General features: G+C 49.7%; 1 protein-coding gene across 4 annotated transcripts; it reads left to right on the top strand.

The window, feature by feature from the left end:
* The first annotated feature begins 62 nt into the window (after positions 1–62).
* On the top strand, positions 63–26145 carry LOC129655420 (NADH-cytochrome b5 reductase-like). 4 transcript variants are annotated; one of them, XM_055585794.1, is made up of 7 exons: positions 63–122; positions 5347–5601; positions 6520–6668; positions 9663–9750; positions 16286–16390; positions 20218–20421; positions 24082–26145. In XM_055585794.1, the coding sequence occupies exons 2-7, from the start codon at positions 5407–5409 to the stop codon at positions 24283–24285; spliced, it is 945 nt and encodes a 314-aa protein (XP_055441769.1). In that variant the 5' UTR covers positions 63–122; positions 5347–5406; the 3' UTR covers positions 24286–26145. The 4 variants fall into 4 exon arrangements, with proteins under 4 accessions (XP_055441769.1, XP_055441770.1, XP_055441768.1 ...); XM_055585795.1 differs by having other exon boundaries at positions 65–118; XM_055585793.1 differs by lacking the exon at positions 63–122 and adding an exon at positions 2915–3021.

Below are 26145 nucleotides of genomic sequence, written 5' to 3' on the forward strand. Positions count from 1 at the left end.
CTCTTGCCTTGCCCCACCCCGCAGGCTGTCCACATTTTTTCACAGGTGGAACCCTGCCCACCTCCCCCGGGTGGGAGTGAAACCTGCAAGATCTTTACCTGAGGGAAAGCGCAGGAGGGTAGGTGAGTGGTTGTGGTGAGAGTTGTAACGAGCTAGGAGAGCTTCGGGACTTAAAACTTGAACTCATGACAGCCTTGCGAGCAATTGGAGCTTGGACAGAGTACTTCTTCTGAGCCTTAAAGTCACTCGGTGTAAAAATAGGGATGTGTCTGTGTGCTCAGTCGAGTCTAACTCTTTGCGACCCCATGGACTGTAGCTGGCCAGGTTCCTCTGTCCATGTAATTTTCCAGGCAAGAATGCTGGAGTGGGTTGCTTCCCTCCGCCTGGGGATCTTCCTGACCGAGGGATCTGCCTCCTGCATTGGCAGGGGGATTCTTTACCACTCCGCCAACTTGGAAGCCTCAAAATAGGGATGGAAATGCCTAAACTAGCTCAGTTGCGCAGCGCACAGAACGTGGTGGGTATCCCCTAAGTTTCCTTCCCTCTCCACCACTTCTGACGTGGAGCCTGAGCGTGGCCTTTGCACCACGCTGGGGCCGCTCTGACCTCGCACACTGCATGCCTCCTCCCCAGCGCCCAAAATGAGTTAATTTCCTCTTTCCTCAAAATGTCCCTTTTCGCCTCCTAGGAGCGGGGCCAGAGCGGCAGAGGGGTACCTTGCTCCTTGCTCAGTAGGTATTTATCAAATGCCTACTGTGTGTCAGGCACTGTTCAGTAGCGGGTTTACACTGGTGAATAAAATGGATGTGCGATGTAGAGCTTACAGTTTAAGTGGGAGATACAGACAGAAAGCAAGTAAACCAAATAGCAATTGCAACACACACACTTATATCCCTTTCCCCCAGTTGTTTGCCTCTTTAGTATTTAACACTGAACATAGCCTATTTTTCATTTTGATCTTAATGACATTCCCACTGGAATGTAAGCTCCATGACTGCAAGGAGCTCCATGAATGCAAGAGTTTTTGTTTCTTCATTGTTGTAAAGTCTGCCTCTAGATCAGTGCTGAGCACATAGTAAATATACATTTAAGGACTCAATACATACTAATGTAATGAATAAGCAAATAGGGTACCTGCTAACGCAGGGGTCCTCAACCCCCAGGATAGTCACTCCCCATGAACTTGCATCACTGCCTGAGCTCTGCCTGCTGTCAGTTCAGCAGCTGGCATTAGATTCTCATAGGAACATAAACCCTAACCCTAAAGTAAAGGCGGAATATCCTGATTGCCACAAAATAGAAATAAAGAGCGCAATAAATCTAATGTGCTCAAATCATCCTGAAACCATCCCCTTTCCCACCCCAGTCTGAGGAAAAATTGACCTCCAGGAAACTGGTCCAAGACAGCCGTGCTAGAAAATGAGAAGGGTGTGGTAAGGGGGTGGCTCTGAGAGGAGGTGACCTTGAAGCAGGGTCTGAGGGTGTGGAGAGTCATCCAGGCAGAAGCAGCATGTGTCAAGGTCTGGCTTCTTAGACTCCAAAAGTAGAGGCTGAGAGGAGATGTGAAACTGATCTTTAAAATTCATAACTGACATGGCCAACTTCTCTACTCACTTCCAAAATAGCAGGGAAAATGGGATTAGTAAAATCTAGAAAGCAAATTTAAGGCAAAGATAGATAAATAACTCTCACACTGTACAGGAGTTTATAGTTAATAGAGCTCCTTCTGTTAACTTAGCTCACTTTATTTCTCCCAAACCTCTTGGGAGTAAGAAATCAGCATATAGAGGAAACCAGCTCTCATTCACTTTTAATACAAACCTGGTACATAACATGTAAGAAGAATGGGTTGAACTGATGTGGCACCATTCTTGTCTGGAAGCTCTGTGAAGGTAGAGCCCATGTTTTATTAACCCCTGCTGTATCCCAGCCCCAAGCTGTATGCCTGGCTCCAAGATCTTGGTGAACTGAGCACTCACCACTTGCCTGAGCCTTCCGTCTGCCAGGCTTGTGCTTGGTGGTAGAATGCAGAAAGAATAAGACACCACACTTGCCCTCAAGAGGGTCTTAGCCTGCTGAACCTTCCTGAAATCACTGAACCAGCAGTAGAAGGTTTTCTTTCCTCTAAAGAGAAACCTTTCCTTTACAAGAGAGATTTGTGGCACACACAGGAACTGCCCTTCTAAAATCGATGATAGTAAGTGGTAAGAGAATTGGGGCAAGTTCTGACCAGGAAGAATGTTGGGCACCAGGCAGGAAGGCTGGATTGCATGTAGTAGGCAGTGGGGGGCTGTTGAAGGTCGTGAAGCAGGGGACAGGTGTGGTCAGAGCTGGTGGCAGGTGTGCTGATGGATAGTGTTGGGGGAAACTGGAAGCACATCGTTTGGGCCCATAGAAAACTCTAGTGTAAATGGATGTGGGAAGCAGAAAAAATGGGAAAGATCATAAACGTTAAGACTCCTGGGAAGTGATTGGTAACCAAGAAACAGGATTTCCATGTCCTCTGGCAGGCTTAGTGGTTTGCTCCTCGCTTTTCCACAGACTTGGCCCACACCTTGATTCTAGCATTTTATGCACCCATGAAGCTACTGCCCTAGGGAGGCTCCAGGGGGCCCATAAAATTCAATGGCAGTTTGGCAAGGTGGGTGTGCCAGCCCAGCCCACTGGGAATTGGAAATGAAGACACTCCTCTGCCCTACAGAGGCATGAAATCTAGGGAGAAAGAGTATCCTGGAGTCTTAAGAGACCAGGTATATGCACTAACCTTGCCACTTCTGGCTTCCTGGCCGCAGTTTTCTCCATTGTGAAATAAGGAAGGCATAGCCTCCTTACCTATGGCTGCCGGGAGCAGAGTGAGACAGTGCAAAGTGCTTGGGACAGACTGGCCCAGTAAGTGACCTCTGTTCTTTTCCCAGGTATTATCTGTTTAGTGTCTGACTCCTCCAGGCTAGGAGCTCCTCCAGGACATAGACGAGTGTCACTCATCTCTGTCCCAGCACCTCATTCAGCAGCCCCTGCCCAGTAAGTGTCGAATGAATGGGAGGATAGCAAAAACTGGAGCTTTTAGTCGTAATTGCATTTTAAGTAATGTTCTGTGACATCAGATTTCCCCTAAGTTCTGTTCTCAGACAAGAGGGGGAGAAGACCCCCCCCTTTACTTTGATTTGCCCGTGGGATTTTAAATGAATAGTTTCCTTGCAAGTGAGACGACAGCTCTATTTCTATATGAACTGTTGAGTTCCACATATAAATACAGAAAACCTTGATAAATCCCAAACTGCCCTCACAGAAATATCTCAAAATAAATCATAAACATTTAAATTTTCCTCCCTGGTCTGTCTTTCAAAATTTACCTAATGGCCCTGAAACCAAGTTCCTTTCCTTCCTTTCTTCCTTTCATATAACATGCATATTTTAAAATATACATTGTGCCGCTTCATAAATGAATAAAAAGCAGGTCTCTGCCCTCAAGCAGTTCACAGTCTCAGAAGAGAAAGACATGTAAACTTATAATTTCTGAACAGTGTGAAATGCTATAGGGTGGAGATTCATTCACTGGAAGAGCATTTATTGAGCACCTACCATGACCAGGGCTGGACCAAGTGCTACGAGTGCTGCAGGAAGCCAGGCAGGCCTCCGCAGAGGCTCCAGCCTGCTCTCTTACCAGCCCATCCCCTCCTTGCTGTCCATTGCCCGGAGCTCCATCTCTAGATTCAGGTTCCTAGACCTGCTTAATCCAAATGGAGCTAGATTTTGCCCTTGGGTGCCCCACAGGCATTCAGCGTACCTCTCAGTGAACTTACCATTTCCCTCCCTTCCTCTTTCCTCTAAAACTCAACTCCTTTTGGACCCACTATCCACCCAAGGATCCAAGCCACACACCTGGATGTCCCTTCAGCCTTCTCTCCCCCTCACCTGCTCACCTCACATCCGTCAGTCTCTGTGTTCTGTTAATTCCTGCTTCAGGATTTCCCTAATTGTCCCCTCTCCTCTCATCTTCTCTGAAACTGTCCTGGTCCAGATCAGCTCTCACCTGGACCATCATGACCTCCTTCTCCTGTTTTCCTGTTATTGAAGAACAATATGTTCTGAGACCAGGCAGAGCAGAGTTCAAGTCCCAGTGCCATCATTTATGGGAATTTGTGACACGGGTAGGGCTTCCCAGGTGGCGCTAGTGGTAAAGAACCTGCCTGCCAATGCAGAGGGCGCAAGAGATGCAGGTTCGATCCCTGGGTCAGGATGATCCCCTGGAGGAGGGCACAGCAACCCATTCCAGTATTCTTGCCTGGAGAATCCCATGGACAGAGGAGCCTGGCGGGCTACAGTCCATAGGGTTACAAAGAGTTGGACATGACTGAAGCGACTTAGCACGCTCGTGTGTGACCCTGGGTAAGTTATTAAACCTCTTCAGACTCCAGTTTGCCCATCCATAAAATGGCACCTCCAGGACTGGCCTTGTTGTAAAGATTAAATAAAATGCAGCAATTTGGTAGATGACTCGCCAACAATACTGAGTGAAGGAATCTAGGCACAGAAGAATACATTTCATACGATACTGTTGTTATGGTTTAGTTGCTAAGTCATGACTGACTTTTTTGTGACCCCATGGACTGTAGCCCACCAGGCTCCTCTGTCCCTGGGATTCTCCAGGCAAGAATACTGGAGTGGGTTGCCATTTCTTTTTCTTCTTGATGCAGGGATTCAACCCGAGTCTCCTGCTTGGCAGGCAGATTCTTTACCACTGAGCCACCTGAGAAGCTGTTCATATAAAGGTAAAAACTAAGCAAATCTGATAAATTGTGGATAGAATTGCAAACAAAGGTGGCACAAGTATAGAAAAGCAAGGGAACCGATAGTGGTTATGGGGGACAGAGGTGTGATCAGAAAGGACACAAATGCATGACTTCTGGGATGCCAGCAAGGTTCTTTTTACTTGAGTGAGTGGTGGTTACAAAATGGCTCTTTTATAACAATTATTAAATTGTACATAAATGTTTTACTTCATCATTTAAAATATTTTAAAAGTTCAGTGAAATTTTCTATGTAATCTTTTTTTAACTTTTGCTTTTATGTTGGAGTATAGCTGATGAACAATGTTGCGAGATTTTCTTTGTAATCTTGATCCAGCACTCAGAGCGTGGGAAGAGGTCAAGAAACTGTGGTTGCCTGTTGGGATTGTGGTTGCCTGTTGGGATTATTGTGCCTGTCTGCCTCCCTCCCCGCAGACAGCAGACCCCAGGACTGATTCATCCTTGTGCTCACACGGAGCTTGGCACCTGCCGGCCTCAGGGAGAACCAGTGGAACAGAGGTGCCCAGAGAGTAACCACACGTGTTCCCTCCTCCAGGCTGGCAAGGGAGCAGGGCCTGGGCCTGCTCTGGGAAGAGTATCTGATCAAGCCCCACGGATGATGGGCCAGGGGGAGGAAGATGACGAAGAGGAAGCCTGGCTGCAGCTTCGCCCGGTGGAGCCTTTGCCCTCGCAGTGCTGCGGCAGTGGCTGCTCGCCCTGTGTGTTCGACGTCTACCAGCGAGAGCTGGCAAGGTGGGAGGCTGCCCGAGCCAGCAAGGACAGGAGCCTGCTGAGTAGGGAAGAGACACAGGTAAGGGGAGGTGCTCCTCAGACACGAGGGCCGGGTGTCGGCATCTTCCTGACCTCAGCCCTGTATGGTGTACCTGCTCAAGGGAGCTTCCTCTGACTCTGCAGCAGAGAGAAAAGAGTGGGCCTGATGAAGCAGACTGACCCAGGTTCAAAGCCTGGCCTTGAGTTGGTGAGTGGGGGATGGGGTAGTATAGTGAGGGAAGGTCCCAGGAATGAATTGGGTGGGTGCATTTTCAGGGGAACAGGATCTGTGAGTTGGGGCAGTCAGAGAAGACTTCCTGGAAGAGGTCTGCGGGGTGGATGGAATATTAAGGGCAATGGGCTGAGACTTAGAAGACGTGAATTTGAACCCCTGCTCATGGTGGTGACTTTATACAAACAAGTCACTACCACTTGAGCCTCAGTTTCCCCACATGTAAAATAAGGGTATTGGATTAGGTCATCTTTAAGGTCCCATCAGTTTCTAAATCTGCATACTGGGTTTTATCAGGTTTCAAGGATAGGTGGGTTTTCCGTACATTGGAAATGAGTGTTCTGGATGGAGGACACAGCTTGAGCAAATAAAGACTTACAGGTTGGAATCCACAAGGTGTTCTTGTGGGGAACACAGAAAGGTCTGACACTGGATGCTTGGGAGGTAAAATGAGACTCAGGACCCATCCACAGGCACTAGAGTGTCCAACTAAGGACCTTGTGCTTTATCCTGGGGCTGAGAGGAACCGTGCCAGGCTTCAGAGCAGGGTGCCCTTGACGTAAAGTGCTCTAGCCTTAGAGCCTGAAAGGGAAGGAAGGTGGGACTGCACGATTATACAGAAAACTTGTCAACCACGGTAGCCTCTCCTTGCAGGGAGGATGCTCATGGAGGCTTGCCTGTCTCTTGAGTTTCAGATTCTAGCTGGTGAATCTTTTCCTGTTGCAGAGCTGCCCTTCCAAGCTGAGCCCAGAGACCTTCCTGGCCTTCCTGATCAGTGCTGTGGACAGGCTCACCAAGGACACCTACCTTGTCCGGTTTTCACTACCCGGGAACAGCCAGCTTGGCCTGCGGCCTGGCCAGCACCTCATTCTACGGTACACTCAGGTAGTGGGAGGACCTCATCCTACGGTACGCTCAGGTGGTGGGAGCACCTCATCCTATGGTACACTCAGGTGGTGGGAGCACCTCATCCTACGGTACACACAGGTAGCGGGAGGACCTTATCCCATGGTACACTCAGGTAGTGGGAGGACCTCATCCTACAGTACACTTAGGTAGTGGGAGGACCTCATCCTATGGTACACTCAGGTGGTGGGAGGACCTCATCCTATGGTATACTCAGGTAGTGGGAGCACCTCATCCTACAGTACACTCAGGTGGCGGGAGCACCTCATCCTATGGTACACACAGGTAGTGGGAGGACCTCATCCCATGGTACACTCAGGTGGTGGGAGGACCTCATCTTATGGTATACTCAGGTAGTGGGAGCACCTAATCCTATGGTATACTCAGGTGATGGGAGGACCCCATCCTACAGTACACTTAGGTAGTGGGAGCACCTCATCCTACAGTACACTCAGGTGATGGGAGGACCCCATCCTATGGTACACTCAGGTAGTGAGAGGACCCAGGCTTTGCAGCCCTACTCTGCCATTTGTTAGCAGTGTGGCCCAGGGCAACTTGCTTAACCTTCCTAAAGCCTCCATTTGTCATCTTCAGAGTAAACACTGATACATGACTTAGAGGGCTCTTGGAATTGGCCTAGATAATATATTTTCATGATAAATAATAACAACAAACACTTTTTTCATACAGTTTATGCTCATATATATGAGCTTATTTATTGTTCACAAAATCCTTTGTGGTAGGCACCGTTATCATACCAGAGGGGAAACTGAAGTCAGAGAGGTTTAATAACTTCCCCAAGATCACACAGTTGGCAGATGTTGGAGCTAGGGTTCGAAAGCAAACAGTGTGGCTCCAGAGCTTGTGCGTTAACCTCATGCAATTAGCACCAGTTGATAGAAAGGAGACTGACATTGAAAATAAGAGACTTGCCCAGTATCACACAGCTAATAAGGATTCAAGCCCAGACAGCCTGTCTCCTGAATTACACCCTTCACTCCTCTGCACTTCCTTCTTCCTCCCAGCTTAATTTTGTCCTCTCATCCCACCTCGATCCCCACCTCCACCTACCCAGAGACAAGACTCTTTGGGACCTCCAGGTGGAGGCATCTAGCAGGCAGTCAGCTCTCTAGGCCTGACGCTCAGCAGAGAGATCTGAGCTGCAGGCGTGGATCTGGGAAGCATCCAGGTATATCGTTATATCTGGATGGCATTTGGGAGCATGTGGGACATGGAAAAAAGGAAGGAGTTAGGACTGAACCCTGGCAACTCCACCATTTACAGCGTTGGCAAGAGGAGGTAAAGCCAGCAAAGGAGACAGAAGGTGTAGCCAGAAAGGAAACCAGGAGAGAGCTTATTACTCATCACACTCTGGTCACTTGCCTCACACGGACCCCTGGTGTTTGTATACAGCTCATTCTGGCCTGTGGCCTGGCTGGCCAGTCCTTAAAAGTCACTGTTCCTTTAGGAGCCACAGGACAGGTCAGAGCCCAAGAAACCCTCCATCCATAAGTCAAGGATGCCAGAACTGCCTGCTTCTTGTCTGGTCCCTCTCCACTGTCTCTGTCACTCTCAGGATACCCATGTCCCTCCTCATTCAGACCCCTTCTGGTGCTCCACAGCACCTCCCCAGCAACATGCCAACCCACAGCCCCAGCTCCCTTTCCCACCAAGTTCTCTGCTGCCCACCCCCATGCTTGCCCCTCTTACCAGTTCCTGGCTTGCCCTACATTAACCTACCTCTAAGCTTTTGCCCCTGGAGGAGGGCATGGCAACCCACTCTCATATTCTTGCCTGGAGAATCCCCATGGACAGAGGAGCCTGGCAGGCTACCGTCCATGGGGTGGCAAAGAGTTGGATACGCCTGAGTGCCTAAGCACAGCACAGCACAGCACAGGCTTTTGCCTAGGTTCTTCCCTTTACTTCCTGTCCCCATTTTCATGTGTTAGTGGCTGGCTCATCCTTTAACACCCAGCTCAGGGAGGCCTTCTGAGGCTCCCCAGATGAGAGTGCCTGTGACTTACCTCTGTCATAGCAAATGTCACAGTGCCCTTTGCATCTGAGCCAGACCATATGTTCCTTGTTCTGTAAGCATTTGTTGAATGTTTCTGCCCAACTTTTGATACATTAGGATGAGCTTTTTTAATCTTTGCATACCTTGGAGGAGAAAATTTTGTACATGGTAGGGTTCAAGAAAGGGGAGCTTGGGTGTTCCCGGGAAGCTCTGAGGAGTAGTGGTAAGGAACCTGCCTCTGAGGCAGACGGAGCTACAGTTGATTCTAGCTGTGTGACCTCAGGCAGGTGACATCCCTTCTCTAAGCCTTGGTTTCTTCATTTTGGTTATTGTTTGCAATAAATGAGGTACTGCCTGTAATATACTTGGTGCATCATAGGCATTTAATACAACATGTCTGCTTGATTATCCTTCTGGCCCCCTTGTTGATAATATTGGAGTGGATTCATGCATCAGGTCAAACTTTGGATGAGGGTACCTTTGAGGATCCTTTCTAATTCCAATGCTCCTGGCATGTGGTAGTATTTGCTAAATGTTAAACACTTGTTAAACATAGCTGTTTTTATCTTGATCATGCTATGGTCGGGGAGAGGTCAGGAAAAACCTCAATGATGTCCTAAAACAGCTCCCATCATCAGTGTGCTTTTTGAAGCACCTTTCCATCTGTAATCCCAATGGAACCACATAGCAGGAGCATGGGTGATTGTCCCCACTTTACAGAAGGAGCAACTGAAGGTTTAAGTGACCTGCCCAGGGTCTCACAGCCAGCACGCAGTCGTGGGGGAGCCCAGTACACTTGTCTTCTGCTCCACCATGCCTGCCCCTCAGTGAGGACTGCTGGGATGACTGGGCCCCTAGCTTCACTTTCACCAGCCTGGCACAGGTTAGGTACTCTAAGGATTTGTTGAGTGACTGGCTGACTGCCTGACCAAGTGCATCTCTTTCCCAGAGGGACAGTAGATGACTTAGAAATTCAGAGAGCCTATACGCCCATCAGCCCCGCCAATGCAGAAGGATACTTTGAAGTTTTAATCAAGGTAAGTCAACTCACACGGTTGCTCTTAAGAGCCAAGGACTAGACCTCCATTTGCCAACTTGGTCGGGGCTGGGCACTTCCCTTTGACGTGGGAAAAGCCAGGATTCACATGGGAGGAGGCTGGCTGGAGGGAAGAGCAAGGACAATGAGGGTGGCCTTTTCTCATCTCCTTTCCTAGGGAAAAGGGGCTGCTGCATCACCAACAGAGGGCATGTTCCTGATAGATTTTATGGACAAAAGGCTTGGACTGAGAATAGTAAAGCTCTTCCTCCTCACCTTCTTACTACTGATGGAGCGTGAGCACTGAGCCAGGGAAAGGGGAACAAAGTCATGGGCTCCTTCTGTATGCTGGGCACAGGCATCCAGGGGGAGTCAGACCCAGTGCCCACCCTCAGATGGGGCCAAATTGGGACACTGCAAGGTGGTATATGCAGCAGGCCCCAGCCCAGCTCAGGGCACCTGGGGCCGCAGGGAAAGCGGGCTGCGCTTCCTCGAGGAAGCTGTGTGTGTGAGCTCTGTGTTAAGCTCAGGAGTGGGAAGGAAGCTCTGAGTGATGAGCAGTGTGTATATACAGCAGCCAAGGGGGCATGATTTGGGGAACTTTCAGTCATTTGTCTTGGAACAGAGTGGGTGTGCAGGCAAAAGACGGGACATGGAGTACCTTGGGGACCAAGCTAACTGAAATTACCTTATAGAAGGAGTTGGCAAGGGCCCGGGCATTTGAGTTGGGTCTTGAAGAAGGAGTACAGATTAGAGGTGGCGTTCCAGGGCTGGATAACCAAAGGCGGGGAGAGGTGAAATAGAGCAGGGTCTGGTGGGATCTATACTCAGTCTGAGTGGTGGAGGGAGACGTGCTTGTAGGGGCAGCCAAGGTGGGCTGGGCAGTTGGTAGAGATGAGATGAACAAAATGGGCTGGATGCAAAATGCCCCAGAGACCCAACGAGTAGGCAATAAATGTATAAGAAGTCATGGGCAGGTCATGGTGGAGTGATCTGACAGAATGTGGTCCACTGGAGAAGGGAATGGCAAACCACTTCAGTATTCTTGCCTTGAGAACCCCATGAACAGTATGAAAAGGCAAAATGGTAGGATACTGAAAGAGAAACTCCCCAGGTCAGTAGGTGCCCAATATGCTACTGGAGATCAGTGGAGAAATAACTCCAGAAAGAATGAAGGGATGGAGCCAAAGCAAAAACAATACCCAGCTGTGGATGTGACTGGTGATAGAAGCAAGGTCCGATGCTGTAAAGAGCAATATTGCATAGGAACCTGGAATGTCAGGTCCATGAATCAAGGCAAATTGGAAGTGGTCAAACAAGAGATGGCAAGAGTGAATGTCGACATTCTAGGAATCAGCGAACTGAAATGGACTGGAATGGGTGAATTTAACTCAGATGACCATTATATCTACTACTGCGGGCAGGAATCCCTCAGAAAAAATGGAGTAGCCATCCTGGTCAACAAAAGAGTCTGAAATGCAGTACTTGGATGCAATCTCAAAAATGACAGAATGATCTCTGTTCATTTCCAAGGCAAACCATTCAATATCACAGTAATCCAAGTCTATGCCCCAACCAGTAACGCTGAAGAAGCTGAAGTTGAACAGTTCTATGAAGACCTACAAGACCTTTTAGAACTAACACCCAAAAAAGATGTCCTGTTCATTATAGGGGACTGGAATGCAGAAGTAGGAAGTCAAGAAACATCTGGAGTAACAGGCAAATTTGGCCTTGGAATACGGAATGAAGCAGGGCAAAGACTAATAGAGTTTTGCCAAGAAAATGCACTGATCATAACAAACACCCTCTTCCAACAACACAAGAGAAGACTCTATACATGGACATCACCAGATGGTCAACACCAAAATCAGATTGATTGTATTCTTTGCAGCCAAAGATGGAGAAGCTCTATACAGTCAACAAAAACAAGACCAGGAGCTGACTGTGGCTCAGACCATGAACTCCTTATTGCCAAATTCAGACTGAAATCGAAGAAAGTAGGGAAAACCACTAGACCATTCAGGTATGACCTAAATCAAATCCCTTATGATTATACAGTGGAAGTGAGAAATAGATTTAAGGGCCTAGATCTGATAGATAGAGTGCCTGATGAGCTATGGAATGAGGTTCGTGACATGGTACAGGAGACAGGGATCAAGACCATCCCCATGGAAAAGAAATGCAAAAAAGCAAAATGGCTGTCTGGGGAGGCCTTACAAATAGCTGTGAAAAGAAGAGAAGCGAAAAGCAAAGGAGAAAAGGAAAGATATAAACATCTGAATGCAGAGTTCCGAAGAATACAAGAAGAGATAAGAAAGCCTTCTTCAGCGATCAATGCAAAGAAATAGAGGAAAAAAACAGAATGGGAAAGACTAGAGATCTCTTCAAGAAAATCAGAGATACCAAGGGAACATTTCATGCAAAGATGGGCTCGATAAAGGACAGAATGGTATGGACCTAACAGAAGCAGAAGATATTAAGAAGAGATGGCAAGAATACACAGAAGAACTGTACAAAAAAGATCTTCACGACCCAGATAATCACGATGGTGTGATCACTGACCTAGAGCCGACATCCTGGAATGTGAAGTCAAGTGGGCCTTAGAAAGCATCACTACGAACAAAGCTAGTGGAGGTGATAGAATTCCAGTTGAGCTATTCCAAATCCTGAAAGATGATGCTGTGAAAGTGCTTTACTCAATATGCCAGCAAATTTGGAAAACTCAGCAGTGGCCACAGGACTGGAAAAGGTCAGTTTTCATTCCAATCCCAAAGAAAGGCAATGCCAAAGAATGCTCAAACTACCTCACAATTGCACTCATCTCACACGCTAGTCAAGTAACGCTCAAGGTTCTCCAAGCTAGGCTTCAGCAATATGTGAACCGTGAACTTCCTGATGTTCAAGGTTTTAGAAAAGGCAGAGGAACCAGAGATCAAATTGCCAACATCTGCTGGATCATGGAAAAAGCAAGAGAATTCCAGAAAAACATCTATTTCTGCTTTATTGACTATGCCAAAGCCTTTGACTGTGTGGATCACAATAAACTGTGGAAAATTCTGAAAGAGATGGGAATACCAGACCACCTGACCTGCCTCTTGAGAAACCTATATGCAGGTCAGGAAGCAACAGTTAGAACTGGACATGGAACAACAGACTGGTTCCAAATAGGAAAAGGAGTACATCAAGGCTGTATATTGTCACCCTGTTTATTTAACTTATACGCAGAGTACATCATGAGAAACGCTGGACTGGAAGAAACACAAACTGGAATCAAGATTGCCGGGAGAAATATCAATAACCTCAGATATGCAGATGACACCACCCTTATGGCAGAAAGTGAAGAGGAACTCAAAAGCCTCTTGATGAAAGTGAAAGTGGAGAGTGAAAAAGTTGGCTTAAAGCTCAACATTCAGAAAACAAAGATCATGGCATCCGGTCCCATCACTTCATGGGAAATAGATGGGGAAAGGGTGGAAACAGTGTCAGACTTTATTTTTCTGGGCTCCAAAATCACTACAGATGGTGACTGCAGCCATGAAATTAAAAGACGCTTACTCCTTGGAAGGAAAGTTATGACCAACCTAGATAGCATATTCAAAAGCAGAGACATTACTTTGCCAACAGAGATTCGTCTAGTCAAGGCTATGGTTTTTCCTGTGGTCATGTATGGATGTGAGAATTGGACCGTGAAGAAGGCTGAGCACCGAAGAATTGATGCTTTTGAACTGTGGTGTTGGAGAAAACTCTTGAGAGTCCCTTGGACTGCAAGGAGATCCAACCAGTCCATTCTGAAGGAGATCAGCCCTGGGATTTCTTTGGAAGGAATGATGCTCAAGCTGAAACTCCAGTACTTTGGCCACCTCATGCGAAGAGTTGACTCACTGGAAAAGACTCTGATGCTGGGAGGGATTGGGGGCAGGAGGAGAAGGGGACGACAGAGGATGAGATGGCTGGATGGCATCACTGACTCGATGGATGTGAGTCTGAGTGAACTCCGGGAGTTGGTGATGGACAGGGAGGCCTGGCGTGCTGTGATTCATGGGGTCGCAAAGAGTCGGACACGACTGAGTGACTGATCTGATCTGATCTGATATGAAATTGCTGGCACGCTAACGTTTTTGACTTATGGAACCAGCAGTTTCACATGAGTCGGCGTAATACATAGCTCTAGATCTTTTCCCAAACAGAATCCTAAAGATAGGTGTTCACATCCTTTGTCTCCCTTATAGGACAGAAATTATCCCTCTTTCATTGACAAGTAAACTGAGACCCCAGGAGAGCCTGAGGCTCCCCAGGTAGTAAGAAGTGCAAGTGGTGGGTAAGCCCTGGCCTCCTGATTCCAAGTCCCCAGCACCATCTATGGCTCCCGCCTTCCCCGCCTGCCTTCAGAGCTCGAGTATTTATTCCCTCAAACATAAGCTTGGATGGGATCCCTTCTCCATGCAACTGTTTGTCTGGGAGATTCCACAAATCCTCTCCAAATGGCCCACTTCCCCAGGCTGCTTGTCTGGGTGTGTTTCTATTGAAAGGATAAGCCTAGAGACAGTACTTCAGGGCAGCTGGATCACTCCCAGCTGCAAGGCTGATTTTCTCCTTCGTTTACCGGAAAGCCTCTCTTCAGAGAGATGCTTAATTATCCCTAAGCCGCTGGCTGGGAAGAACTGGAAATGTCTTGGCAAATTGGGAAGGCAGGCGGGTTTTCTAAGGTTTACGCTCCCTTGTAGACAGGAAGGGGGAACTCCCATTTCTCAGGCACCTTCTGGGCTCCAGGTACTGCCTCTAGCTCTTTAATTACCTCATTTCAACCTTGTAACCACCCTGCAGAGTAGATCATATTCTCCCCACTTTGCAGATGAAGAAACTAAAGCTCAGAGAGATGATATTGTCCCAAGGCCCCTTGGGTAATATGATCCCAAATGGAAGAACAAGTCCAGTGTCAGTTCTGTTTAACAAATGTGTTTTGAGAATTTACCCTGTGCCAGGCTCTGTGTGAGTGCCAGAATCACAGAAAAATCCTTCCTTTCTCCTTGAGTTCTCTCTGTGCCATAGGGCTTCTAAGGCCACCCCTGGGGCTGTGCCTCCCTAGGACCGGGGCACAAAACAAGGGATAGGCTGAAATGTATCTTTCAGCAAGTTAGAAAAATTGTAGCCTCCTCCCCAGACCTCTTCCAGGTCAGCCAAGGACGTTCTTTGCTTTATGCATTTGGTGCCCAAGGAAGGCAGCGGTGGTACCAGAAGTGGCTGCGAGTACTTAAAAGCAAGTCTGGTGACCAAAGCCCAGTCTCTCCTTCAGGCCTGGTTATAATTTCTCCAAACACTCTTCCAGTCCTCTCTCCCAGTGCTCCCCGCTGACCCCTACTCTATCATGTCCACTTGCTGTTCCTAGAACATGACCTGGGCTGTCCTACCCCTGAGCATATCACACCTGATGCCCAGAATTCTCTGTGCCCATCTGCTCCCATCTCCAGTGAGTCTGATCCTACCCAGTCTTCAAGGTCCAGCCCCACTGCTTCCTTCTCCAGGAAGCTCTCCTCAGTCCCGCTCCACTGGAAGTGACTGCACCTCCTCAGGCATTAGGTAGTCTCTACCTTGTGTATGTCTGAGACTTAGGTCCCTCTTAGACTGTGAGCTCCTTAAACTTAGGAGGGCCTGATCTGGGTTACTGATTTGTTCATTCAAATGTTAAAGTCCTTTCCATGATTCAGGCACTGGCTGCTTTCATGGAGCTTAAGGTCCAGCTGTCTTCCCTGCAGCCCCAGCATAGTGCCCAGCACAGAGTGGGTGGGCACCCAGCAAGTGCATACTGCCCTTCTCCCGCGGAGGAATCCCCTCCACAACCTTCATTTTTTCCTCCAGCCAGGAGACAGTGTAGGGATATGCAGAGATTGCAAGTGAGTGGCTCACAGACTGCCTCTAGCCTCCAGATATATTTCATTTTGGCCTGTATAGTGTTTTAAAATTTTGAATTAATTGCTAACATTTCAAGAATGGGAAAATTTTCTTAAAAATATGGATTTCCTGCCCCTCGTAGAAAGTCAGAAGATCTGGCCTCACTGGCCCTGTGGACTGTGTACTGGAATTTGCAAAGTGGCTTCTTCCTTTAGAAAGAGTATTCGCTCACCAATTTACCTTAGTCCCCACCACTCACCCTTGTCTGCCTGATGCTGAGACTGTTAGGTGCCATTAATTGTCTCTTCCCTGATTCTTCACTCAGTTGTGTTACCTGTGTGGCCCCTGGTTATTTGGTTTAAGACCTCTGTAGTTAAGGCCGATAGTCATACAGATTCTCATCCTGGTCTTACCATTTACCTTCTGTGTAAGGTTCTGGGCCTCATCTGAAAACGGGGGCTGACAGTACTAACTTCATGGATGATTAGAAGGATTAAATGAGACAACACGTGTAAAGTACTGAGCTTGAGGCTGCCGTGGCGTGTATTGGCGGCGAGGCTGCCGTGGCGTGTATTGGCGGCACGGCTGCTGTGGTTTTATTGGCAGTGTGTGCCCGTCCACTGAGGTCTCCCTTTGTTTGCTTCCAGTGCTACCAGACTGGGCTGATGTCCCGGTATGTCAAGTCCTGGAAAGCAGGAGACACAGCTTTCTGGAGAGGACCCTTTGGAGGCTTCTTCTATAAACCAAACCAGGTCAGTGCCCACACTGTGTCCTCAGGAGACCCCTGCAGCTTAGCCTCCAGGACTGCGGTTCTCATGTTTCAAGCCGTATAATCTCGCTGTGCCATTCTTCTTGAGCCCAGACCTAATGCCAAGAGTATACTTGGGGTTGGACATGGGAGGAGATGGGATAGGTACTAAGAGACAAAACTGCCCATGTCCCAGAACCATCCATGCCTGAACATTGCTTGGAAAAATTCAGACTAAGTTTGGCATGTAGGGCCCGTACGCCAGCTGACTCTCAGATCTCGTTCCAGTTTCACGGGCCGTTTACAAGACTATGGAGACCACTCCCTAAGTACACCTTGTGACTTGCTGCTGGGAAGTCCCCTGCCTCCCAGGCCAAGGGTTCTTCCCCTCATCTTCATGGCATGTTCAAGTCCTCCCCTGACATTCCTAGGAAAAAGCAGTCGTTTCTCATCAATTGGTGCATATAAGAAAACAGTTTGACAGTGTGTGCTGGGGACTTGGGACTTCCTTGTGTCTTAGTTTGCAAAGAATCTGCCTGCAATACAAGAGACCACCTGCAATGCAGGAGACCTGGGTTCGATCCTTGGATCGGGAAGATCCCTTGGAGAAGGAAACAGCAAACCACTCCAGTATTCCTGCCTGGGAAGTCCCATGGACAAAAGAGCCTGGTGGGCCACAGTCCATGGGGTTGCAAAGAGGTGGACTCGACTGAACAACTAAACCACCACTGGGAGTCTTAGGAATCTTCACATCCTTGACCCAGTGCTTCCACTTCTGAAGTCTGTCCTATGGCAAGAATCCAAATGCTGCCTCGTGCACAGGTTCATTGCAGCGTATTTATAATAGTGAGAAATTGGAGACAGCTGAACATCCAACAACAGAGCAATTAGGTACACTGGGTTACAGATACTTGATAGACTACTATCCTGGATTTTAAAATTATGTTTATAAATGATGTTGATGCTTATGCTGTAAGGTCATGACCAATACTAAGTAAAATACTGAATACACGACAAGCTAGGAAACTTAAGTTAGATTATACAGAAAAAGTATTTTTTTTAAAAAAAGCAATAAAATGTTAGCAGCTCTGGGTGGTAGAATTATGGGTGATTTTTATTTTCTTCATTATATTTTCCAAATTACCCACAATGAGTACCTATTACCTTTATAATGAGGAAAACAAAGCAAAACAAATGGAAGAGAATGAATCATTCTTCCTCTCTCTTCTTTTATTTTTAATTGAAGTATAATTGATTTACAATGTTGTGATAGCTTCAGGTATACAGCAGAGTGATTCAGTTATACACACACACACACACACACACATTCTTTTTCAGATTCTTTTCCCTTATAGGTTATTACAAAATATTGAGTGTAGTTTCCTGTGCTATACAGTAGGTCGCTGTTGGTTATCTAGTTTATATATGGCTGCTGCTACATCGCTTCAGTGTCCGACTCTGTGCGACCCCATGGACTGCAGCCTACCAGGCTCCTCCGTCCATGGGATTTTCCAGGCAAGAGTACTGGAGTGGGTTGCCATTGCCTTCTCCTTTATATATGGCAGTGTATATGTTAATTCCAAACTCCTACTTCATCCCTTGTCTCTTTTCCTCCTTGGTAACCATAAGTTTGTTTTCCTTTTTGGCCATGCCATGTGGCATGCGGATCCCAGTTCCCCCACCAGGGATCAAACTTGTGTCCCTGCATTTGAAGTGCAGACTCTTAACCACTGGACCCCCAGGGAAGTCCCCACGGGTTTGTTTGCTATGTCTGTGTGTCCATTCTTTTTGTGTAATTTAAAAATAGCTTTTACTGGTATTCTCCTTATTGCAAATGTAGTATCTGTTCATTACCCCCCAAAATCTGCAGATATAAAGAAGCTAAAAGAAGAAATAAAGAATACCTTCAGGCCATCTTCCCAGACATAACAGTCTTGGCATCCACAGACCCCTCGGGAAAGCCCCACACTTGCTATCTGGGAGGGCACAGGGCCTGGCTGTGAAGGAAAGGACATGGCGTCTCACGCACCAACGTTTGGCCGCTGAGACTGTGGTTGAGACTTCGCTCTGCTCCTGTGCGGGTGCCAGGGTGCAGGCCAGTCTTGCCACTCTGCAGCCAGCTTCATGGCAGGTGGCTCACGTCAGCCCTGAGACGGGCATGTTAACATCTGTCTCGGATTTGTTCCAGAGATTCATAGGGGTTCACCCAGGGCCAGGTCAGTGCTGGACCCTGGAGGCCCGGAGATGGGTCAGATGAGCCCTGTCCTCCAGACGCTCCCAGTCTGATGGGAGACGGGCGCACAGATTGATGATAACAACACAGGGTGAGGAGGGTGTGCAGAAGGCTGTGGGAACACCTGCCCGTGGCTCAGGGGAGGCTCCCCAGAGGAGAGCCTGAGCAGTGAGGGGAGAAAGAGGTGACACACGGCAGCCTCCGTGACTGGAGGCTGGGGGAATCGGAGCACAGGCCAGCATGGCGGGCCAGCAGTAGGGCTCAGTGAGGGGCAGGAATCTAACCGCATTGGGTCCCAGGCTCTGTACCAGGCCCTTGTCATCTCTTTAATCCTCATGCCAGTTCTGAGATAGGTGCTCTTCTGCAGAGGTCTATTTTTTTTTTTTAAACCAGTGAAAAAACCAAGGCTCTAAGAAGTGAAAGAACTTGCCCAGATCATAGGGCTGAGGGTTTACCCTGAGATCTGCATGGCTCCTGGTAATCCAAGAAGCATTCCACGCAGTAGTGTGGTGTGCGGTGCCTGTCGCTAAAGCTAGAGGAAACTCGGACTGCACTCACAGAGACCTACAAAGCATAGAGGTGAACACCTCACCGTGCGGGTCAGGCACTAACCTGCACAGCACTGATCTTAAAGAGACCTAGAGCCAGGAAACAGGTTTGGAGATGGGGAGTTGATGGAACAGGGGCCCCTTGGGAGCTCACTTTTATTGCTGGCTCTCTGGGCCAGCACTGTGCCAGGCACTGAGGTATAGTATCTCATTTAGTCTAGAGAAGAGCAGGCTCAGGGTCCAAGCCAGGGCCCTCAGATCTCTGCAAGGTGGCCCTGGGGCAGAGGAAGCAGCCCAGAGGGCTGGGCTGGGATAGAGGTGGTGGGCAAATCTTTGGTTGCAGCAAGTTTCAGGTCATTGAGATGAGAAGCCCTCCCTGGCAAGGGGAGTCAGCTTGTAATACAGTAGACTTCTTGGGAAGTAGTGGGCTTGTTGCTCAGTCGCCAAGTCGTGTCTGACTTTTTGCGACCCCACGGACTGCAGCCAGGCTTCCCTGAGCCTCACCATCTCCCAGAGTTTGCCAAAATTCATGTCCATTGAATCAGTGATGCCATCCAACCATCTCATCCTTTGTCACCCTCTTCTCCTTCTGCCTTTAATCTTTCCCAGCATCAGGGTCTTTTCCAATGAGTCAGCTCTTCGCATCAGGTGGCTGAAGGATTAGAGCTTCAGCATCCGTCCTTCCAATGAGTATTCAGAGTTGATTTCCTTCAAGATTGATCCAGTGGGCTGCCTATCAGCAGAAGTGTGTAAGCAGAATCCCTTGGGGATGCTTTAGAAGGCAGCCAGCCATTTGTAGGATGGCTGCACCACTGCTTTTCCTTGCAGCCTCCGGATTCCATGATTTCTGTTCCATAGGCCTCACAAGCTGTAGCTCACAGGCACGGAGGGTTCCCTGGAGGGGGTAGAGAGGGAAACTCAGATAGGCAGTACACCCCGGAAGGACAGTACCGTCCAGTTCAAGCACGCCCAGGAAAAGGCCCCATAGTTGGTAGGTGGGGTAAGACCCCTTCCCAACCCAGCCCTGTCATGTACCGTCTTGTTCCCCAGTACGGGGAGCTCCTCATGCTGGCTGCTGGCACCGGCCTGGCCCCCATGGTGCCCATCCTCCAGAGCATCACAGACAATGCAGAGGACGAGACCTTCATCACCCTGGTCGGCTGCTTCAAGACCTTTGAGGGCATCTACCTGAAAACCTTCCTCCAGGAGCAGGCCCGTTTCTGGAATGTCCGCACCTTCTTTGTCCTCAGCCAGGTGAGCCCAGGGGATGACTTCCGCCCCGATGGAGACTCTGCTGCCCCCTTGCACCCCACCCGAGGGCCCGCTGTGGGCTCTCTCACCCGTGCCGTAATAATCATTCTCGCCACTGGTGGCACCCACAGCGTGCGCCTGTGTTATCATGTTCGTCATGCAGATGAGGAAGCTGACGCTCAGAGGTGAAGGCACCAGCTTGTGTCACGCTGCCAGACGGGGTGAGGCCAGGATCTGAGCCCAAGGCTGTCTGCTTCCAGAGCACCAGCTCTCACCCAGCATGCTTTGCTGCCTGCCATCCACCCTCCAGCATCCTGCGTTGTGTGGGCAAGGGGCCTGGTGATGGAAGCAGTGGGCCAGGCACAGACATCCTCTGGCTGTCATAGCTGATTGAGGCAGGGACATATTTCTAGGTTACCAGTCTCTCAGTGCTCCACCCAGTGCCAGGCACGGAGGAGGCACTCACCCTGTCAACAGCTGGTGGAGTAAACTGGATCCGAGTTCATGGCATTTGTTAGGGTCTTTGCCACATCCCTTTTCTGTGCAAGCCCCAGCCACTCTAGCTAGAAATGGCTTTGCTTCCTGAGCCCTCTTCCCTTTGGTTCCCTGTCCCGCCGTTCATTCAAGGCACCCCTCCGGGCCCTCCCTTCAGGGCCACGGCATGGGGGTGGGGGCTGTCTTGCCTCTTACCTCAAGCTAGGCCTTCAGCTGTCTTTGTTCGTGTGCCTTCCACTAGTCTGTAGCTTCGTTTCTTTTTCCCACACACCCTGGGTTGGGGTCCCCTGCTGGTGTCTCCCCTCCGTTCTCTTGCTCAGGGTCAGCCTCGTTGCCCTGTACTTTGGAGCACCCTTCTTATCAGTTAACTCTGGAGGCAGCTTTAGAGTGTCCCTAAAGACTTCCGTGATCCTTGACATTGTGGGTGGGAGGCTGTCAGGAAACCAGAGATCCTGAGGTCCCCAGGAGCCAGAGTCCACAGGCCTGTCTATCAGGAGGAATGCTCAGTGGCCTGATGACCCAGGATGTCATGCTTGGTGAGCGTGAGCAGCAACAGCCATGCCCAAGGTCAGAGATGGAGCAAAGGGCTAGTGGACAGCCAAGGGGAAAGGGGTGAGGGAAGGGCCAGTCCTGCTTAAAAATGAAGATGCCCTGTTCCTGGCCTCCAGGGGCTCACATGTATATGTGGAGGCAAACACAGAGACGGCTGACAAGGGCTTCCCTTCATCGAGCACTTTCTCTGCCTGGCACTGTTATAAGCACTCTATGTGTATTAACTCATATAGCCCCCACCAAAATCTTTGGAGGCTTGTACTGCCATCGTGGCCTTTTAATGAAAGTGAAAACTGAGGCACAGAGAGGTTAAGAACCTTGCCCAAGGTAACACAGCAAGTTGGTGGAGAGGCCGTGGTTTTATTGCTTGCTGGTATAAAACAGCACAGGGATAGGTGCTGTGGAGTGTGTTCAGGGTGCTGGCAGCAAGCAGAGAGGGCTTCACAGAGCAGATGGCATTTGAGCCTGGGCTTGAGGGCAGAGTTAAAGTTCACCAGCAATACGGGACCTCCTACCTTGGGCCAGGGTTTTGATGATGCCGGTGCTCTGGGGTTGGGCAGGCGAGTGGGCTGGCTGTCAATAGCAAGGGCAGGTGGGGGAGGATGGAGTGAGAGACACCTCCTCCCTGTCCGTGCTCCCTCCACTCCAGTTGCTGCCTGGGCCCTAGTGACAGCATCGTCAAGGGTCTCCCTGTTCAGGCCACTTCTTGCCTGTTTGTCCTTCATACTGTCTCTGGAAGGTCAGCTCTGACCACATCGCTGCCCTGCTTCCTGCCCTTCCCTGGCTCCCCACGGCTCTCAGAACTGTGTGCCAGCCCTCTGCAGCCTCGCACCCTGGCCCTCCTCCATCCACTGCACGCTGCATTTGGCGTCACTGGTCTGCCTGTGGTCGCGAGTGCTCCATGCTTTTCTGCCTTTGCTCATGCTGTTCCCCCACAGGGAGCACTTTTTCCCACTTCTTAAGCTAACACCCACTCATCCATCACATCTCTCTGCAGAGGTGTAATTCCATCCTGGGAGCTTCCCTGAGCCTCCCGGCTGGTGTAGGTGTTTCTGCTGTCACGGCCCAGGCTCTCCTTCACCCACCCCACTGCATCCTCATTGTTGAGGGTCCCCCTCCCGACTTGAGCAGCAACCAGACCCCATGCATCTCTTGGTATACAGTCAGGGTGAGCCGCACTGCATGAACTGGTCAGGGAGGAAGGGGGGATTGGGCAGGGGGAAGGAGGGGCAAGGCCAGTGGGCCCTGCTGGTTCCTGCCCTCGAGGGGACCCGTTGGGCAGGTCAGAGCACAAAGGGCACACGAGAAGATGCAGATCCTCAGAGAGGATCTGCTGTGAGCAGCACAGCACTGTCCTCAGAGGCCCTTGGGGTCTGATGGGCTCTGAGTGCACCTGGGATTCTAGGCCTGCTCTCATGGAGCCTCTTTCAGGGTTTCTCAATCACCCCGCGCTCATCACTCATCACGGTAGCTCAGAGAGGTCATGGTCACTCACCAGAAATTGGTGGCAAAGCTTGCATTCCAACCCCAACAGCGCTCTCTCCATCCTGTCTCACAGCTTGGCTCTAGGAATGAGAGGTTCACCTCAATAGCATCTGCAGAGGTGACAGCCCTATTCTGCTGGGGTTTTATCTGTTTTGGATGCTGGTTACATGGCTTCTTCTCTTTTGTCAAAATTCTCCAAACTGTCAATACATATACAATATATGACATATGTATACATATGTTATACTTCAAGAAAATGTTTACTTAAAAGAAATTTTTCCAAGTCAGCTGGTAGTGAAGATTTTCTTTTGTAACCTTGGGGATGAAAGTCACAAGCTAAGGCTAGAGGAGCAGAACGAGAAAGAGCCTGGGGCCTCATACACCCCCAGAATACTTCTCTAGCCTTCCCATGTGAGAGAAATAAACCCCTCTCTTGGTTAAGGCAGCCTGGGATCACTGATACACAGCCAGATGAGGCCAGGAGCCCTGTCTGCCTGGAGCAGCTGTTCTGTCCCCATTGCCTAGCACAGGGCCGGGCACAGTCCACTCAGTCAGTGAATTCAGTTGCTCAGTCGTGTCTGACTCTTTGTGACCCCATGGACTGCAGCACCCCAGGCTTCCCTGTCCATCACCAACCCCCAGAGCTTGCTCAAACTCATGTCCATCGAGTCCACTCAGTAGACATTGCTTAACTCAACAAGTGAATTGAAAACTTAAATGCACAAAAGTTATGCTCTGAGAGTGATGGTGATAAATAACCTTGTAAGGATGCTGGGAGACCCGCAGTCACGGTGAGAAAACATTCCCCCCAGAGTGTCAGGGACAGCAGCCCCTTGGAGGCTGTGGAAATGATGGGACCCACGGTCTGATCCCACCGCTGCCCCACCTCATCATGTGTCCCAGGGACATCCCTCCTCCTCCCTGTGCCTCACCTGTGCCTACTGGCCCACAGGCTTCTGTGAGGGTGACCTGAGTCCCTGTGGAAGGAAGTACCTGGCCTGTGGTGGGACTGAGTGAAGCTTGCTTCCCCCCATCCCCTCTGGCTCAGGTTCCTCATTTGGCAGAGAGGAGCTGACTGTGTAAACTCTGAGGACGCCCAGGAGTCACCCCCACTGTCTCTCATCCACCCAGGAGAACTCCCTGGAGCAGCTTCCCTGGAGTTACCGGGACAGGACCCACTTTGGCCGCCTGGACCGGGACCTGCTTGAAGAGCTGGTCGGCTCCTGTCGGAGAAAACCATTCGCCCTTGTCTGTGGATCAGCTGAGTTTACCAAGGACATGACTAGGTACTTGCTGCACGCAGGCCTGGCCGAGGACTCCTACTTCCTCTTCTAGGCCGGGCCTCGCTTCTAAAGCTCAGGCCTGGGGCCCAGCACTGGGAAGCAGGAAGGAGCACAGTCTGGAATCCGAAGACATGAATGGGAGACTGCTGTTGGTGCTCCAGGTGACCTGGGACAAATATCTTTGCCTCTGCAGACCTCCATTTCTCATCCATCCCACGAGGTCACTGACGCTCCGACAGGCATCCTGCTGGGAGGATAGAGGATGGGGCTGTAGGAGTCCTGAACAGGAAAGTATACAGTGGGCAGTCAGGGAGGACTTCCTGGAAGGAGCCAGGTCCTGGCTGAGTAGGAATTGGCAGGAGGAGGACTGGGAGGGGCTTTCCTGATTCTTCAGCCAAAGCCTGCTTTCCCTGGAGTCTGTGTATCTCTTGTGGCCTCCGGGCCGTCTCAGAGGAGGTGCTCACCAACTGTTTAGGGATTGACCGCAGGGGAGGCTGGAGGAAGAACTTGCTGTCTGGGCCTCTAGTGCTGTGAGCCTGACACAATGAAGGTCGAGGCTTCTTTGACCTGACCACATCTCAGAGCAAGGTGGGGCCCTAGTCTACCTTTCTTTTGGCCCCAGGCCTTTCCTGCTACAAAGGGCTTCCCTCTCAGTCTCCCTTTCCTGGCTCAAGAGCCCAGCCCAGAGTCCTTTCCCTGGCAAAAGAGGTACGGAAGGAAGCTAATGCCCCTCCCTCCTGCAGGCAGCCAGCTCAGGCAGCCAGCTCAGCCCGCGCCTGCAGCTCAGCACCCTGGTGACGGTTGCTATGGAGATCTAAAGATAGAGCAGGAGTCGGGAGACCTGGGTCCCTCTCCCTGCTCTGCCCATTGAGCTGCTGCTGTTCCCACCCCTCCACACGCCACCGGCTCCATCCTGCACAGGGAATGCCCTCCCCAGGGAACCCAGTGCTCCTGGGCAGCACGCTGCAGTTAATGAGTTCTGCTTTTTTGCAGCCTGTGCTCCTGTCTGCTGCACCAGCTCCGGCTGGCTACAGGCAGTCCCAGAACTGGAATATTCAGCCATGGAATCTCGGAATCAAAGGACCATAAAATCGTAGAGTTAGAATTTTGCAGTCATAAAATCACAGTCCTCATCACATGAGTGTGTGCGTGCTAAGTCACTTCAGTCTTGTCTGACTCTTTGCCCGCCAGGCTCCTCTATCCCTGGAATTCTCTGGGCAAGAATAGTAGAATGGGTTGCCATACCCTCCTCCAGGGGATCTTCCCGACCCAGGGCTTGAACCCACCCATGCCACCTACATTGGCAGGCAAATTCTTTACCACTAGCACCACCTCAGAAGCCCAGTCCTCATCATATCAGAGGTTAAAGCTCAGGACTCCACAAAGTATCTCATCTATCAGACTCATTGTATCAATGCAGAAACCAGGGCCCAGAGAGGCCATGTGATCTGCCCAATATAAAACAGTTCACGGCAGGGCCAGTGTCAGAAGCCAGATTTATAATGTCAGCCCTGTCCACAGATTCTGTACCAGTGATTTTTTAGACTAGACTCTTTAGGATAGCATAGTTCCTGGCATGGCAGCCGTGAAGGAATGGCAGCTGGGTGGAATCCCCAGGACCCCCTCCAACCAGAGCAGTTCTGTTTTTATCCCATTTATATCTTGGTGCTTGGAGTCATTTTCATTTGTGAAATAGAGTTTTCCTGCACTGCCCAAAAAGTTGCAACAAAACTCCGTGCTGTGCCATGTTCAATAAATAAGGACAGGCCATCGGGGGGTGGTCCCAAAGGTTTCAAACCCAGTTTCACAGACAGCATTCCATGGTCAAATAGATGTGGGGGATACAGCCTGTGGCCTTTGCCAGCAATTATGTGCATGTAACATGTGATCATAATAAAGGTTCTGAAAAGTC

The sequence above is a fragment of the Bubalus kerabau genome, chromosome 6 (genome assembly GCF_029407905.1).
Source record: "Bubalus kerabau isolate K-KA32 ecotype Philippines breed swamp buffalo chromosome 6, PCC_UOA_SB_1v2, whole genome shotgun sequence".
NCBI lineage: Eukaryota > Metazoa > Chordata > Mammalia > Artiodactyla > Bovidae > Bubalus > Bubalus kerabau.

What these genes read in the sequence shown, in the direction of transcription:
- LOC129655420 (XM_055585794.1), top strand. Translation starts at nt 5,407, where the DNA reads ATGATGGGCCAGGGGGAGGAAGATGACGAAGAGGAAGCCTGGCTGCAG. An exon ending in ACTTTGAAGTTTTAATCAAG is followed by an intron (nt 9,751 to 16,285) that starts GTAAGTCAACTC and finishes GTTTGCTTCCAG; the next exon opens with TGCTACCAGACTGGGCTGAT. An exon ending in CCTTCTTTGTCCTCAGCCAG is followed by an intron (nt 20,422 to 24,081) that starts GTGAGCCCAGGG and finishes TCATCCACCCAG; the next exon opens with GAGAACTCCCTGGAGCAGCT.